At 50.1% G+C, this 16,154-nt stretch overlaps 1 protein-coding gene across 6 annotated transcripts in view; it reads left to right on the forward strand.

Annotated features, from left to right (window-relative positions):
• Positions 1–16,154, forward strand: part of PKP4 (plakophilin 4) — a gene marked incomplete at its 5' end in the record, with an annotated part of 48,323 nt that overhangs the window by 16,699 nt on the left and 15,470 nt on the right. For 2 of the 6 annotated variants that reach the window (XM_080347034.1, XM_080347036.1), the window contains 4 exons: positions 8,495–8,529; positions 13,183–13,323; positions 13,478–13,659; positions 14,470–15,025. In XM_080347034.1, the coding sequence (XP_080203160.1) occupies positions 8,495–8,529; positions 13,183–13,323; positions 13,478–13,659; positions 14,470–15,025 (914 nt within the window). Of the gene's footprint in view, positions 1–8,494; positions 8,530–13,182; positions 13,324–13,432; positions 13,660–14,469; positions 15,026–16,154 lie in introns of all 6 variants that reach the window. The other 4 variants (XM_080347031.1, XM_080347033.1, XM_080347032.1 and 1 more) reach the window with 4 other exon arrangements.

Below are 16,154 nucleotides of genomic sequence, written 5' to 3' on the forward strand. Positions count from 1 at the left end.
TTCCCGGGGGAGCGGCGGTTCTGCTCCTATTCCCATGGTTCTGCTCCCGTTCCCGTGGTTCTGCTCCCGTTCCCGGGGGAGCGGCGGTTCTTCTCCCATTCCCGTGGTTCTGCTCCTGTTCCCGTGGTTCTGCTCCCGTTCCCGTGGTTCTGCTCTCGTTCCCGGGGGAGCGGCGGTTCTGCTCCCATTCCCGTGGTTCTGCTCCCATTCCCGTGGTTCTGCTCCTGTTCCTGTGATTCTGCTCCCGTTCCCGCGAGGAGCGGCGGTTCAGCTCCCGTTCCCGTGGTTCTGCTCCTGTTCCCGTGGTTCTGCTCCCGTTCCCGTGGTTCTGCTCCTGTTCCTGTGGTTCTGCTCCCATTCCCGCGAGGAGCGGCGGTTCTGCTCCCGTTCCCGTGGTTCTGCTCCTGTTCCCATGGTTCTGCTCCCATTCCCATGGTTCTGCTCCCGTTCCCGGGGGAGCGGTGGTTCTGCTCCCATTCCCATGGTTCTGCTCCCGTTCCCGGGGGAGCGGTGGTTCTGCTCCCATTCCCGTGGTTCTGCTCCAGTTCCCGGGGGAGCGGCGGTTCTGCTCCCATTCCCGTGGTTCTGCTCCCGTTCCCGGGGGAGCAGCGCCGGGCGAGCCTCAGCACGCCTGTCCTGACGAGGCCGCGCGCTCCGCGCTGCTCCGGCTCCCGTTGCCCTACGCAAACTGGTTTCATTTTGTTCCTGTGCTATGTTGAGCACTTTGGCATTTCCAAAAGATTTATTTGAAATTGCCCGTGTATGTTGCAATATATGATGTCACCCAACTTCCATGGCACATATAAGCTCTGTAAACATTACCTTTGGAATCGGTATGTTCTTTCAGGACGAGGAGAGGAATCACAGTAATTTAAACTATTTATTTACTTACACTAATATCACACTTACTGAAATTTGAAAATAAATCAATTACAGGGCTACATTAAATTTAAAAGTAAGAAAAGGTATACCTGATTTTCTTTGCAAAGCTTCAGTGTACTGTAAAAGCAGGACTGAAACGTATTTGACAGAATTTAGCTAAGTAATGAATAATTTAAAATCAACATCTCCTAGTTGATCATAATAGAGCTGTTGGGAGAGTATTTTTGGCACTGATATTAATATTATGTTTATCGCAACGATTTAGAAGCAATACTGAGTTCAGTCATGAGTCGCCAGCTGGGGACTCCTCACCCCGTGCAGTACCCGAACTGGACCTGGCTCAGCGGGCGGCTGCCGGCGCTGAGCACCAGGAGGAGCATCCGGCTCGGCTGCGGAGCGGAGGGATCTCCCGTGGTTGGGAACCCGTCTGTGCAGTGGCTGGTTTAGGCCTTGCAGTTCTTAGCGTGCTATAAATCTTCTGCAGTCTGGCTGTGGAGTTTCTATTCTCCCTATTACAATAATTACATACAAAGATTCAACTTTTTATTTATTTTATTGCGCTGTAGACTGTAATGTTAACCTGTGACCTTGATTTCAGAGCTTGCAAATGGACTGTTGGGTTTGTTCTTCTGGATTTTCAAACAGTTTCAGGGAGTGTCTCTTCCTCCATCTTTACTACTTGATTTAACTATGAGATGCCCTTGCTCTACAATTGTCCTGGGAAATTAACTTTTTTTTTCTTTTCTACTAATTCCCTAGTCAAAAGAATAAAAAATAAGAACAAAACCTTTAGTCTATGTAACATCAGCAAATTTTGAGGATTTTTTCATGTTGTCTTCACAGCCTGGTTCGGATTTGGGTTTTTTTGGCTGTACTACCTGTTAGACAGAAGTTTCCACGGATGGGTTCCTTCTGGTCTGTACAGTTCCCTCCTCGCGTGCTGGAGGCCACGGGCGGTCCCGGGGCGGCGGAGGCGGCCGCGCAGCCCTGCCGTGTGCGCACGTCACGCGTGCTGCACGCCTCCCACGTTGTAGGTGTGTCAGGTGGCTTCCGGAAGCATCGCAGAGTCCCCTGCTCTGACTCGGAGGACCTGAACAGTCACTCTATTTCCAGTCACTCCATCAGTTAGTAAGGCTAATGAAGATGTTTAACTTAGTGCGTGGGTGATCAAAGCACAAATCTGCAGATACAGGAGACATCAGTCCAAGTGTCTGGTGCTGAGTTTGCAATTACAGGGTGTGCTGCCATTGGTCTCGAGTCCACAGAAATTTAGAAGTGCTTGTTTTTTGCATGTCTGCATCAAAAATGAATGAAATTTGCAAAGTCTTCTTGTTGCGGCTCCAGTATTTATATTTTTGTCCTGTTCACCCGGACTGTCAGTCTTTCTGAAATTCCATCAAAACTTCTGAATGCCAGTAGACCTGAGGATCCTGAGGATCTTTGGGGTTTTATGCAATTTGCTGAGCTCATATATGAAAGAAATAAAAAAGCTTGCTGTTGGAGGCAGATAAAGGGCAGTTGAACAGTATGTTGAGTCTCAGGCAGCCCTGAGGTCCCGGCTGGCGGCTCCAGGCAGGCAGGAGCCCTGTCCCCGTGGGTGGGTGAGCCGGCGGAGCAGGCGTGTTCCAGCGGAAAGCTCGGCCCAGCGGTGAGCTGACGTACGAACGAAATACCCATGCAGTACGTACCTTTTCAACAGAGCTGTATCTTTGGCTAGTTACAGCTTTTCACATTTTTAGAAATATTTAATAAATAATACTTTTTTTTTTTCTGCTGTTGCCCTTTTTGATGACAACACCAGTATATTCAAGCACTTAAGGTAGACAATGGACATCACTACTGTTCTCTCAAGCAGTACTGGCTAAATCAGAAATACATTTCATCTTATGGAATACTTGCTAAGATAAGAAACTTAAACGTGAAGCTTAAACTGCTCCATGTCATCTAATACCTGCAGAAGATGTATGCGGCACCAAGAATTCAATTGCGCGGCCTGCCCGGGAGGCCGGTGTGTCCGCAGCGGAACACCACTGCTGCTGCTGTTGCTGTTGCTGCTGCTGCTGCTGCTGCTGCTGCTGCTGCTGCTGCTGCTGCCGCCTCGTGCGCTCGGGCTCCCAATGGAGCCACAGGAAACATTTGCCATTTATCAGATATTTTTTTCCAGATTGGCAACTGATGAAATGTTGTGTGTAAGACATCAGCTTTGAACTGCGACTGTAAGACGGCAAAGAAAAGATGTGAAATTACATTAAGAAAGGAACAAACAAACCCCAAACCAACGCGAAACAAACAAATCAAGATAATTAGGAAATAAAAGTGAAAAAAATGCAAACAGATACTTACAAAATACAAGTGAGGAAAAAAAAAGTAAAGGATCAAAAAGAAGTTAACAGATTGCCCTCAGTGGAGTTTGTGTGCATGCTCCATCTTCGGTTACCAACTATTGTGTTACTGGCTAAAACATAGTGTCTCAATGTATGCATTGTATACACACTTAGCACTGAGTTACGGTTTTATTTCACTCACTCTTTGTGCTCTTACAAAGAAGATTGAGAAGGAAAGAGATAATTCTGTTCGTGTCCGTGACTGTGTGTCTGATATTTCATCTATGCTCTATAGCATTTAAAAGTGGCTGCTGTACTGTAATGATGTCTGTCTCTAACTTTATTGAAAACTTTATCCATCATACCGAGCTGTTCTGAAAGAACAAATTGATTTCTGCTTGTCTGCCCTACTAACCTGGTTCATTTTCAGGGACAATAGTGGGCTGGAACGCAGTGTTTTAGAGCGCAGCGCATAGGGGCCCTCTGGCACTTGTTACCTGCTCGTGCCAGGACCCGGCAGCACAGGGCTGGTTGGGAGCAGCTTCTCCTTGCTGGGCGGTATTTGGCTGCACTGGGTGTTAACAGTGGGTTAAAATGTGTAAGACTTATCAAAGCTGGAAGATTTAGTCACTTAAAGCATTTCATCTGTAAGGTGACACAGTTAGATGATGAAGTCAGTAGGTGGTGGATGCCGGACTGCAAAAATAATTTAGTAAGAATCAAGTTAAATTCCTAACCAGCTTAATTGCACTCCTGGAGGTGTTAAAAGGCGAGGTTCCTAGGGACTTAGTGCTAGAGCTGGGTTAGGCTGTGGCTGGACCACGATCCTGAGCGGCTCTTCCAAGTGAAATGACTCTATGATTCTGTGTTCGTGAAGCAGCTTCCTCCATATGACCAGAGAAAGCTTTCTCGTTTGTGACGCTGAGCCTGCGCAGAAGCTGCACTTAGGCAGATGTGTTGGGCAGAGGTACGTTTGGGGCTTTTATAACCTGGTGTGTGGAAGAGTGAAGTGTTTCTGTGTGCTGAGCACTCGTGCCTTTGCCAGCACCACAGAACGTGTCGTCTCACTGGAACTGGCTTTCCCGAAACTCTGAGGGATGAAGGAGGAGGTGAAGAGTGTGGAACTTGGTGTTCAGGTAGTGCCAGATTTCTGGGGCAGTGGTCACAGTATCCATCAAATACTCTTCACATTTCTCCATTTCAGTGGAGCAAGGTATTAATGAACTCGCTAGCAGTAATTGATTAGAGAACCCGTTGTATCCAAGTTTGCTCGGCGAAGAGTAAAGAATATACTCTGTAAAGAATTCACGTAGATGAACTAACATTCAGAACTCAGCTTTCAATAATTAAAAATCATTCAGCTTTGCACAAATTATTTTGAATTCAGTACCAGTTTCAGTACAAATTTCCCCGTGAATTTTTAACAGAAATATTTTTAAAGGTTACATCAAAACAGTTATAAGGTTCATTTTGCAGGCAAAAAGCCAGTGAAGCTGTACGGAATGTACTGTGGCATGCAGTGACAGCGCCACAGAAGGGTTCGGGGGCGCTGGAGCACAGGACCCCACGGCAGCAGGTCTGGGAAGGCAGCTCGGGTGCTCGTGGGGGAGCTCTTCAGCTGTCCTCTGCAACCCCGGGGTGACAGCTGAGCTGGTTCCTTCTGTCAGCATGGTGCTCGGTTTTGTTTATGGGCTTGTTTAGTGTTTCAGGCATTCGAGCACTGCTAAGGGACTTGGTCTTAGTCTAAACTTCAGATGTCTGTGGTTCTGGGCTTGGACAAGGTGGTCCTTGTGGAAAGAGAAGCCCTCTGTGGAGGTTCAGGCGTGGATCTAAATGAGATGGAGTCTGTCTGAGCAGCCTCCTCTCCACAAGCACCCTGGTAGATGGTAGAAGTGGGAGGGCTCTGCAGGTGGAGGAGCTGCAGTCCCAGCAGAGCTCAGCTTGCCCCCTCAGCTCCGCGCGCCCAGCTCGGCCCGCTGTGCTGTCCCAGCTCTGCCCGCTGTGCTGCCCCAGCTCGGCCCGCTGTGCTGTCCCAGCTCGGCCCGCTGTGCTGTCCCAGCTCGGCCCGCTGTGCTGCCCCAGCTCTGCCCGCTGTGCTGTCCCAGCTCTGCCCGCTGTGCTGTCCCAGCTCGGCCCGCTGTGCTGTCCCAGCTCTGCCCGCTGTGCTGCCCCAGCTCGGCCCGCTGTGCTGCCCCAGCTCGGCCCGCTGTGCTGCCCCAGCTCTGCCCGCTGTGCTGCCCCAGCTCTGCCCGCTGTGCTGCCCCAGCTCTGCCGGCTGTGCTGCCCCAGCTCTGCCCGCTGTGCTGCCCCAGCTCGGCCCGCTGTGCTGCCCCAGCTCTGCCCGCTGTGCTGCCCCAGCTCTGCCCGCTGTGCTGCCCCAGCTCGGCCCGCTGTGCTGCCCCAGCTCTGCCCGCTGTGCTGTCCCAGCTCTGCCGGCTGTGCTGCCCCAGCTCTGCCCGCTGTGCTGTCCCAGCTCTGCCGGCTGTGCTGCCCCAGCTCTGCCCGCTGTGCTGTCCCAGCTCTGCCGGCTGTGCTGCCCCAGCTCTGCCCGCTGTGCTGTCCCAGCTCTGCCCGCTGTGCTGCCCCAGCTCTGCCCGCTGTGCTGTCCCAGCTCTGCCCGCTGTGCTGTCCCAGCTCTGCCCGCTGTGCTGCCCCAGCTCGGCCCGCTGTGCTGTCCCAGCTCTGCCCGCTGTGCTGCCCCAGCTCTGCCCGCTGTGCTGCCCCAGCTCTGCCCGCTGTGCTGTCCCAGCTTGTCCCGCTGTGCTGCCCCAGCTCTGCCCGCTGTGCTGCCCCAGCTCGGCCCGCTGTGCTGCCCCAGCTCTGCCCGCTGTGCTGCCCCAGCTCGGCCCGCTGTGCTGCCCCAGCTCTGCCCGCTGTGCTGTCCCAGCTTGTCCCGCTGTGCTGCCCCAGCTCTGCCTGCTGTGCTGCCCCAGCTCTGCCCGCTGTGCTGCCCCAGCTCTGCCCGCTGTGCTGTCCCAGCTCTGCCCGCTGTGCTGTCCCAGCTCTGCCCGCTGTGCTGTCCCAGCTCGGCCCGCTGTGCTGTCCCAGCTCTGCCCGCTGTGCTGCCCCAGCTCTGCCCGCTGTGCTGTCCCAGCTCTGCCCGCTGTGCTGTCCCAGCTTGTCCCGCTGTGCTGCCCCAGCTCTGCCCGCTGTGCTGTCCCAGCTCGGCCCGCTGTGCTGTCCCAGCTCTGCCCGCTGTGCTGCCCCAGCTCGGCCCGCTGTGCTGCCCCAGCTCTGCCCGCTGTGCTGTCCCAGCTCTGCCCGCTGTGCTGCCCCAGCTCTGCCCGCTGTGCTGTCCCAGCTTGTCCCGCTGTGCTGCCCCAGCTCTGCCCGCTGTGCTGCCCCAGCTCTGCCTGCTGTGCTGCCCCAGCTCTGCCCGCTGTGCTGCCCCAGCTCTGCCCGCTGTGCTGCCCCAGCTCTGCCCGCTGTGCTGCCCCAGCTCTGCCCGCTGTGCTGCCCCAGCTCTGCCCGCTGTGCTGCCCCAGCTCTGCCCGCTGTGCTGTCCCAGCTCTGCCGGCTGTGCTGCCCCAGCTCTGCCCGCTGTGCTGTCCCAGCTCTGCCCGCTGTGCTGTCCCAGCTCTGCCCGCTGTGCTGTCCCAGCTCGGCCCGCTGTGCTGTCCCCTCCATGGGCGCGCTGGAGGAGCAGCGCAGCGTGCCGAAACACCCTGAACTGCAGGCCAGGGGAAACAACGGCCAATATCACTACAAATGCTGGCTCTATCTCGATATGAAGCTGTCTTTCAGATACTCGAAAACGGCATTTGAATTCTCCTTATTCTCTGAATTTCATTGTAACTCTAGCTTAGTTTGTCCTAGCATGCAAGTTTAGTACTCCCCTATGCACAAATACTGTGTTTCCAAAAAAAGCTCCTAAATGACTGTTTGTATTTTGGAAAATAAGTATCTAATGCTGTTCTTGCTGCTGTACTTAAGGTTTTTTTGTAATTGGTAGCTATGTTAGAAGTAAAACAATACTAATTTAGAAATAGATATGTCCCACACAAAATTAGTTTCATACTGATGTTTAGACATCATAAAATGTGATGGATTTGCCTGTTTTTACTCTAAATAGTTTTGCTTTCAAAAATAACAATAATCATTGCAAAAATGATTACATATGAATTATCAAACTTTGAATATTCAGAGTGAGAAAATACTGACTTGGAGTGTATGTGTTTGAGTGCGTCAGATGACTTCAGTTCTCACCACATGCAAAAGCTCGACATTCTCTCTGGAAAACTGGAAAGTGAAATAGCAGTAAAACTTGTAGTTCTATTTCTGTTCAGGTTTTTTTGAACTGCCTTATATGTAGAAGCAAAGTGCTCTGGACTTGTGACTCCTCGTTCCCTTTGCTAGAGCCCCCGCGAGCAGCAGGTGCTTTGCTGCTGCAGTGGCACTCGGGGCTGGGGACACTCGTGTGTCACTGACACCCTCACAGGGAATTCCCAGGGATTAACACCAAAATCGAGTCAATACCCAATGGGTCCTGGGGACAGCAGGGTGACCATGAGCCAGCACTGGGCCCTTGTGGCCAGGAAGCCAATGGGACCTGGGGTGGGTTAGAAGGGGGTGGTCAGTAGGTCAGAGAGGTTCTCCTGCCCCTCTGCTCTGCCCTGGGGAGACCACACCTGGAATCTTGTGTCCAGCTGTGGCCCCTCAGTTCCAGCAGGACAGGGAACTGCTGCAGAGAGTCCAGCGCAGCCACCAAGATGCTGCAGGGAGTGGAGCATCTCCCGTGTGAGGAAAGGCTGAGGGAGCTGGGGCTCTGGAGCTGGACAAGAGGACACTGAGGGGGGACTCATTGCTGGGGATCAATATGGAAAGGGGCAGTGTCAGGAGGATGGAGCCAGGCTCTGCTGGTGACAACCAGGGACAGGACAAGGGGCAATGGGTGCAAACTGGAACACAGGAGGTTCCACTTAAATTTGAGAAGCAACTTGTTTGGGGTGAGGGTGGCAGAGCCTGGCCCAGGCTGCCCAGGGGGTTGTGGAGTCTCCTTCTGTGCAGACATTCCAACCCGCCTGGACACCTTCCTGTGTAACCTCATCTGGGTGTTCCTGCTCCGTGGGGGGATTGCGCTGGATGAGCTTTACAGGGCCCTTCAACCCCTGGCATCCTGGGATTTGTTTGGCTGTCAGGTGTGAAGTGCTGCTGGGTGTTGCTTTACCTGGGCTACTGATATTTATCTGCCGGGTGTTTTGTACAATTTTGTCTGCTTTGGTTAAAGAAATAGAAAATCCAAACTAGCCACCTGGTTCTTTTTGTGATATGTTTTTTTCTTTCTGCAGCTCTACTGAGAAGTCGTTTCCTTGGAGATCATCAGGTATTATCTTTTATGTGTACATTTTGCTTTAAGCCCAAAAAACTTTATGTTTGTTGGCATTCATGGCTTGTTTTGAAGTGAGCTGAACATCAGCAGCAATGCTGTGTATCTTTCTAAAGGATAACGTTAATATCCCCTTCACACACATGAAGAGACTGGTTTGTTCCTCTGCTGTATCAAAGGTGGTTTTGGCTTAGGGGTGGTCACAGGTATTTTTCTGGCACCTTTATGTGCCTTTGAATTTTTGTGCAAGATTGACGATAACAAAGTCTTGTGTGTTTGGTGTCCTTTGCAATTAATTCAAAAATACCTTTGAGTATTCCGCTTGGCAGGTAAGGAGCATGACAAAATACTGTATATTTTTAAGCTTGAAAACTGATTTTACAGATATTCTTAATTAAGAAAATCTCCAGTGAGTGAAGGTTTTGGAGAATGCTTTTTCTACTTTTGTATCTGAGCCTGAACTTTCTTTCCAAAACCAGAAATGTTTGTCTTGTAGAACTTGTGCATCTACTCTTGAGTATATTAGGTGGAGTGGATATTAAAAGTAACTTGAAGTGTCTGTTGAAATAATCAGAGCTGTTCGTCATGGATCAGAGCGCTTAACGGGTCGGGTTTAGCTGCGGTGGAGGCGCAGACCGCAGAGGCGTCTCTTTGCACAGGAGTCCCTTTGCACAGGGAGGGTCCCTTTGCGCAGGGGTTCCCTTTGCACAGGGGGTTCCCTTTGCGCGGGGGGGGGGGGTGTCCCTTTGCACAGGGTGTTCCCTTTGCGCGGGGGGGAGTCCCTTTGCACAGGGGGCTCCCTTTGCGCGGGGGGGGGGGTGTCCCTTTGCACAGGGTGTTCCCTTTGCGCGGGGGGGAGTCCCTTTGCACAGGGGGCTCCCTTTGCGCGGGGGGACCCCTTTGCGCAGGGAGTCCGTTTGCGCAGGGAGTCCCTTTGCACAGGGGTCCCTTTGTGCGGGGGGGTCCCTTTGCACGGGGCGCCCTTTGTGCAGGGGCTCCCTTTGCGCGGGGGCTCCCTTTGCACGGGGGGTCCCTTTGCACAGGGGTTCCCTTTGCGGGGGGGCTCCCTTTGCACGGGGGCTCCCTTTGCACGGGGGGTCCCTTTGCACAGGGGTTCCCTTTGCGCGGGGGTCCCTTTGCGGGGGGTCCCTTTGCGCAGAGCCGTGGGTGGGTGTCGAGCCGTGTGCGGGTGCTGAGCCGTGTGCGGAGCAGGACCTGACCGCGGCTGCCGCTGCGGGACCGTGGCGCTGGGTCCGTCCTGCACTCCTGGCACAGCGCTGGTTAAACAGACCCCAATCAGAATTGTGGGCAGCATATTAAAAGCCATGTTAACCAAGCTCCTATCTGTACCAGGATGCACGCACTTTAAAGAGCTGTCTAGTTTCTGCTGTACAGAGAATAACACATCAGTTATTTGCTTGTTCACTCAAGCATATTTATAATTATGATTAATTGTGACTATTTTAGGCAAATAAGTCTCTCTCTGCTTTCTCTTCCCCTTCCTGTTTTTTTGTTTTATTTATGGATTAAGCTCTTCTGTATAATTTTATTGACATGGTTTCAGTTGCCACCACGGCATCGCCTCACTGAGGTGAGACGCACATGGGCTCTTTTTCCATTCTTTTGAATCTCTCGCTCTCAGCAGCCTTACATGTCTTGGCATTTAAATTTTGCTGGTCATGGTGATGTTTTTCAGGTATTCCTTCAACAATGTTTTTAAACAAGTCCAATTTGTTCTCGTAAAGTAACTGAGAAATTAGCTCTACTTATTCTTTCAGTGTGAAAATGGTTTGTATGGGTTTAGCTGGTTTTCGGTGGTCTGATTTGCTCCGGTTCCGCAGTGCCCCCGTGGCCCCTCGCAGCCGGAACGGTTCCTGCGGTTCCTGCGGCCGAGCGCGCTCGCTGGCTGCTGCGTCCCCGCCACTTGCATCCCATCGCCTCGGTTCTCCTCGGCTTTTCCTGAAACTGTTGCTTCTTTTCTCCTTGGCTGCCTATTAGTTTCTTTCTTTCTGCTCCTATTTTTATTTGATCTAATTCTTTCCTCCCATTCCTGTGTTTCTTTTCTTTTAAAAATCTCCTGGGCACATCCCTGCTAAGAAGCCATTTAACATATGGCAAGAAGTCTTGTTTCTACTTAAATACTCTGAGTTCCTATAAATCTAGATGTATATTTCCCACATCTCTGTGTATCTAAAGTAAGGCTTTTCTGGAGTAATTGCTCAGAAGTGAGCGCATTTGAGAAAAACAACATTTTTTACTTAGAATTTTCTGTCATTGTTTCATTCCTTATTTACATTTCTGTTGTGATTGTAGCATGTGGTGGGTTTTGCTTACAGATTCACTCCTAAGCTGTATTTTAAAGAGGTGTCACTAGATGATGCTTTGCCAGCTGCAATCTGAAAACTCCTGAAGTTCAAGGTGAATGCAAACACTCCCTTAAGTCACCTTTTTCCTACTGCAGATAGTACATATCAAAAACCATCAGCAGATGATGTGATAGGATGTGACCGTGGCTGAAACTGCTTTATGCGTCCTTAGAATTATCCAGAATTTTTAACAGAAACATAGAATGATGTTGTTTTGCAGGTCCTTACAAATAGAATATTAGCTCAGCCGTTTATAAACAGGCTATTATTTTATTCGGGGTACTCTCCCCATGGTTTCTAGCAGCAGAAAAGCTAGAAAGGCAACAATTGCCGGCATTGAGCATTGTGCCCGAGCAGCCGGTGCTCGAGCCCCGGGACAGCCCTGGCTGGCGGCAGATGTGGCACCGGTCGCGGTCGCGGGCACATCTGTACGCTCCGCACAGCCCGGCTTTGTTCTGCCCGCGGCTCCCGACGCCGAGGCTGTGCCGGTTTGAGAGCCCTTTAGTAGCGTGGCATATCGAGTAACCAAAATAACAGGGCTTTATGCTACTGAAACAACAGACGCTGAAGATTAAAATCTTGACGTTGAGTATAATTAGAGCAATTTAAATGTCCCAGTCCCCACAAGCCTTTTCTGCTGAAGAGCATCTGGTACCAGCCGCTGTCTGTTATGGTCTCTTGTGGAGCTGGTGTAACAGCAGCTGTAAAACTTAGTTTATTTCAGTGTTGTTTTCTGTATAATTTCTAGGGATACTGATGATTTAATTAATGGAGGTGTTATAACACTTCCTATTAAATCTTAAGTAAAATTTGATCATAATACTCCTACTATAGTAAATTAATTAGTATCAAATTTTACTAGATACTTTTGACCTAAGAATGTGCTACTAATAAATAACTGCACTGTCAGCCTGTAATTGCTAGGAGTTATCCATTGATTTTTTTTTTTAATCTAGTGTTTGAATGGTGTTCAAACCTTCATCATAATAGCAATTAATGAGTAACATATCTAGTATGAATGTTCCATTATGGCTAATTGTACAAATAGTGAGACAGCAGCATTTTGCATACAGAGTATTTCTTTACAGCTTGGCAGGTACCATACTCTGGTTGGGTTTGTGTGTTGAAGTATACTGGAATAACGGCTGTTATAAAGCATTGCCCGTAGCTCATCTGTTAGGTTTGTCGTGTTTTGTTGGTTTTCTGGGGGACTTTTTCCACGAGTGCCAGTAGATTTTGTGTTAGAGTGTCTCTTGTGAGCCGGAAGGAGACTTCGTTGGCTGTTGCGTGGGATGTCTCGTGTTCCCCCGTGGCCCGTGGCGCCCCCGGCGGGTCCCTCTGCAGCGCGCGCCGGGGGCGCGAGCACGGAGCGCCGTGCATCCTCCGCTGCCCGCGCCTCCCGCTCCTCACGTGAGGCCGCGGCTCGAGCTTTGACTGGGCTCTTGCTTCCTAGGAGGTTTCTTCTGGTTTCCATTGTTCCATTCCATCCATACATTTCTTCAGCAAAAATGTACGTAGCTGGTGTTCCCTTTAAACATAACCCATATTTCCTGCTGTATCTCTGATGCCTGTTCTGCATCCATCAGTGTAACATGTTGGCAACTGAGTGCTTAATAATTCTGTAAAAATCATTCCAATTCCAGTTTCTTGTTGTTTGTGTGCTCATCTTTGTCCTTTATTTCCAGTCCTTCCCTTTTTCCTTTCTGTGAGCATGTGCGGTGTCTCCTGTGCTCTCTCCTGTGTGCACTGGCACTGCCCTTGGCTGCCGCTGGGGTTCAGCTGATGTTCTGAGCACTGGGCTCGAGAGTGGGTAAAAGATGAACGTTTGGATAGCGGTATATGAAGTAAAGATGTATAAAACGTGTGCTAACTTGTGTTGATGGTGCACAAACAGGGACGAAATCCAGCTCAGCCTTTGCCTTGTGGAGCTCTTGAGACGCCGGGGCCCTAGGGGAGTGCTCGTGACCCTCCATGCGCTGCAGCGTGGCTGCACGAGGGTTTTACTCCGTAAAACGTACTTACTATGTGGTTAATTACATTTTTCATGAGAGTAGGTTGGAATGTACGTTTGAAAAATTAGAATTGTAGAAATACATCATACTGACAAGAAGCAACATTCTCAGACATTCGTATGAATGTTAGTTTGGCAGATGATACCTGCCTACCAGGAGACTCTGTTGATGTTGGAAGCCAGCTCTTCGTTAGTGTGCATGAGAAAATTATTGAGTTTGCTGGAAACGTACATATGAAACGTTGGATTTATGTAATTAACTTGTTCTTTCAGATCCTCCAAGCAGCAGTGTAAACAAGCCCCGCGTGTCAGACAGTGTTCACACCAATGCCTATGACGTTAGGACAGAACCCGAACAAGGGAACCTCTACTCGCCAGAACAGACGTCTCTCCATGAAAGTGAGGGTCTGTTGTGTGCATTTTAAATATTAGAATATATTTCTGTATTGACCGCATAAAAATGTAATACGGTTATGAATGCAACAAATAACAAACTTATACAATATTTTTGTGAAGTTGTTAGATGCTTTTCCTTCTTACGCTGGCTTCACATCTACAGGGTCTGTAGGTAACTCAAGAAGTTCAACACAAATGAACTCTTACTCTGACAGTGGTTACCAGGAAGTAAGCAGTTTCCATAACAGCCAAAACCTGAGCAAGTCAGACAGCAGGCAGCAGCATTCCCTCGCCGGACCCGCTAACAGCCACTTGGTGCGGAGCTCGCGCGCGGAAGGGCAGGCGTCGGTCCAGGTACGCTCCAAACGGGACACTTGGTCTGTACAGCATCTCTAACGCTCTTTTAAAGACTAATTGTGTAGCTGGACCTGCCTTTGTGTAGGCTGGAATTCATGTTATTGAGTTGCACCCCTATTTAGCAGCTTCACTGGTTAAAGAGCAGCGGTAGCTTGCAGCACACGTAGACTTGCTGCAGTCAGCGCCTGTGTGAGCTGCTTCATTCACTGTACCTGATGTTAAATAAAACTGAGGAGTCCTGACCGCAGAGTGTGCTCCTAATACAATATTGACAAAGCATCATTCACTTAAAATTCGGTTGTGATATTGAAGAAAACCTCCTAGAATTCAACCTGCATGTAAAAATTTTGCTTAAATGAAGAGGGTATTTGTGTTCCCTTTACTTTCTGATGTTTCTGGGTTTTTTCCCCTCCTTTTTCATTATTCAAAATGATAGTAAGACAGTAATTGACAAAACTTCATTAGCTTATACTGGAACTGTCTGCATTACTGTTCATAATTTTCTGAAGTGGTAGAATAATGAAGAAAGCAAGCATAGGTGCATATTAAAATAGAAAGCCAAAGAAGAATGAGGAATGGAAGGTTTTTTAATGTTAATTCGCCATTTATATATTGAGAAATACTAGTAAGAAGTTATTTTACAGGAAAACTTGAGGAAATTATGTTTAGGGTAAAATCTACTCTTCATCTGCTTGTGTATGTTGTTAAATTGTGTGCATTTCTTGTTGACTTCTCTGTCTTACGGGAGAGAGGTCTCCCGCCCATGGCCCAAATGCAGACACTAACGAGCGTTTGTGTTTCAAACAGCCCGCAGTGAACATCGCCAGCACCCGCGTCATGAGGCGTGTCAGCTCCGTGCCGTCCCGGGCGCAGTCCCCGTCGTACGTGGTCAGCACCGGCGTGTCCCCGTCGCGGGGGTCGCTGCGGACGTCGCTGGGCAGCGGGTTCGGGTCCCCGTCCGCGGCCGAGCCGCGGCCCCTGGGCTCTCACGCCTACTCCTCCACCACGCTGCCGGCGCCGCGGGCAGCGTCCCCGTACGCGGCGCAGAGACCCGCGTCCCCCACGGCCGTGCGGCGCGTCGGCTCCATCACCTCCCGGCCCGCCAACCCCAACGGCGGCAGCGCCCTGTACCAAACGCCCCTCCGGGTCGGCTCTCCCCTGGCCCTCGCTGACGTGCAAAACAGAGTCGCTTCTCCCACCCAAACGCAGCTGGGATCGTCGTCCCCAAAGCGTTCTGGCATGACCGCGGTTCCGCAGCATTTGGGAGCGACACTGCAGAGGACAATTCATGATATTGAGCAGTATGGACAGCAGTATGACATCTATGAGAGAATGGTCCCTCCGCGGCCAGACAGCCTTACAGGTCAGTAAAAAGGAGAAGACGCAGCTTAAAACTTGCTCCAAACCTGCAACTGTAGAAAACCAGTAACCAGGGTACTGCTGTGCATGAAACGTTGTAGCACCAGGACATAATTGCAGTGGATCTATCAAACCGGTTGCAACCGCTGGTGTCAAACATTGTGATCAGTGTCACCATAAGTTTGCAGTGAACACTGTCTTTAATTACTAGATTGCTAGGTATGCATTGAATTGAATCACGTGTTTTAAGTAGCTAAGTGAAATTCTGAGTGTTCCAATGCTGGAATTTTTTTAAGAGCAGGGGTAGGCGAGAAGCCGATGCAGGCAGAAGAGCTTTTCCCTCAGGTGAGGCACCCTGCAAAAGCTCTGTGCCCGCAGCCAGAGCGCGTCACACGAGCTGGCGGCGCTCAACTAGGGAACGGTCAAGAACTCTCAGAATTAACTACGTTCTAACTGGTTTTCCACTAGTATGTTATATATTATATGATTATTCTCTGTAGACTTTGGAAGTATAACTTAGTAGAGGAGCTAGGATGCTTTAAATGAAAGCTTTAAAAACAGATGAGAAGTTGGAGAGGGGCAGCTTGTTAGTACAGCGGCAACAGCGGGAAGCGAAGCAAATACAAAGTGTGCATTAGATAGTCCATGAGAGTGCTGGTGCTAGATGTCAAAAGACGTTCTGGGGCTGGAAAAGATGACTTACAGAAGACTTACAGATTTACAGCACCACCAACCTCCTAATCAGGATGGCAACAGTCAACTTAATAGGAGGTTGGTTGCTAATTCAGTTAGCAAAATAGTAAGGGGAAAGATACTGCACATCAGTGCTGGTTACGGAAATAAAGTAACACTCTGGAATGCACGGAAGGAAGTTCTAGGCAACGTGAATGAAGTTTTCGTGGCGCGGATAGAGGGGGAGCCTTCTCCAGGAGAAGCGAGTCTGACCGTGCGCAGGGCTGTTCAAAACGCTGCTGGTGGCGGCTGTTCTGCGCTTCTGCCAGTAACGTGCTTGGATCTTGCGCTGCGACAGCGGTAACAGGAGGTTCGCTGCCCTGAACGCGAGCAAATGAGACAAGGAGAAGGTAAAAGGCACTGCAGAGGGACAGCTGAGCGGCAAGGGGAAAAAAGAGTTC

The sequence above is a fragment of the Nesoenas mayeri genome (genome assembly GCF_963082525.1).
Source record: "Nesoenas mayeri genome assembly, chromosome: 6".
Taxonomy (NCBI): domain Eukaryota; kingdom Metazoa; phylum Chordata; class Aves; order Columbiformes; family Columbidae; genus Nesoenas; species Nesoenas mayeri.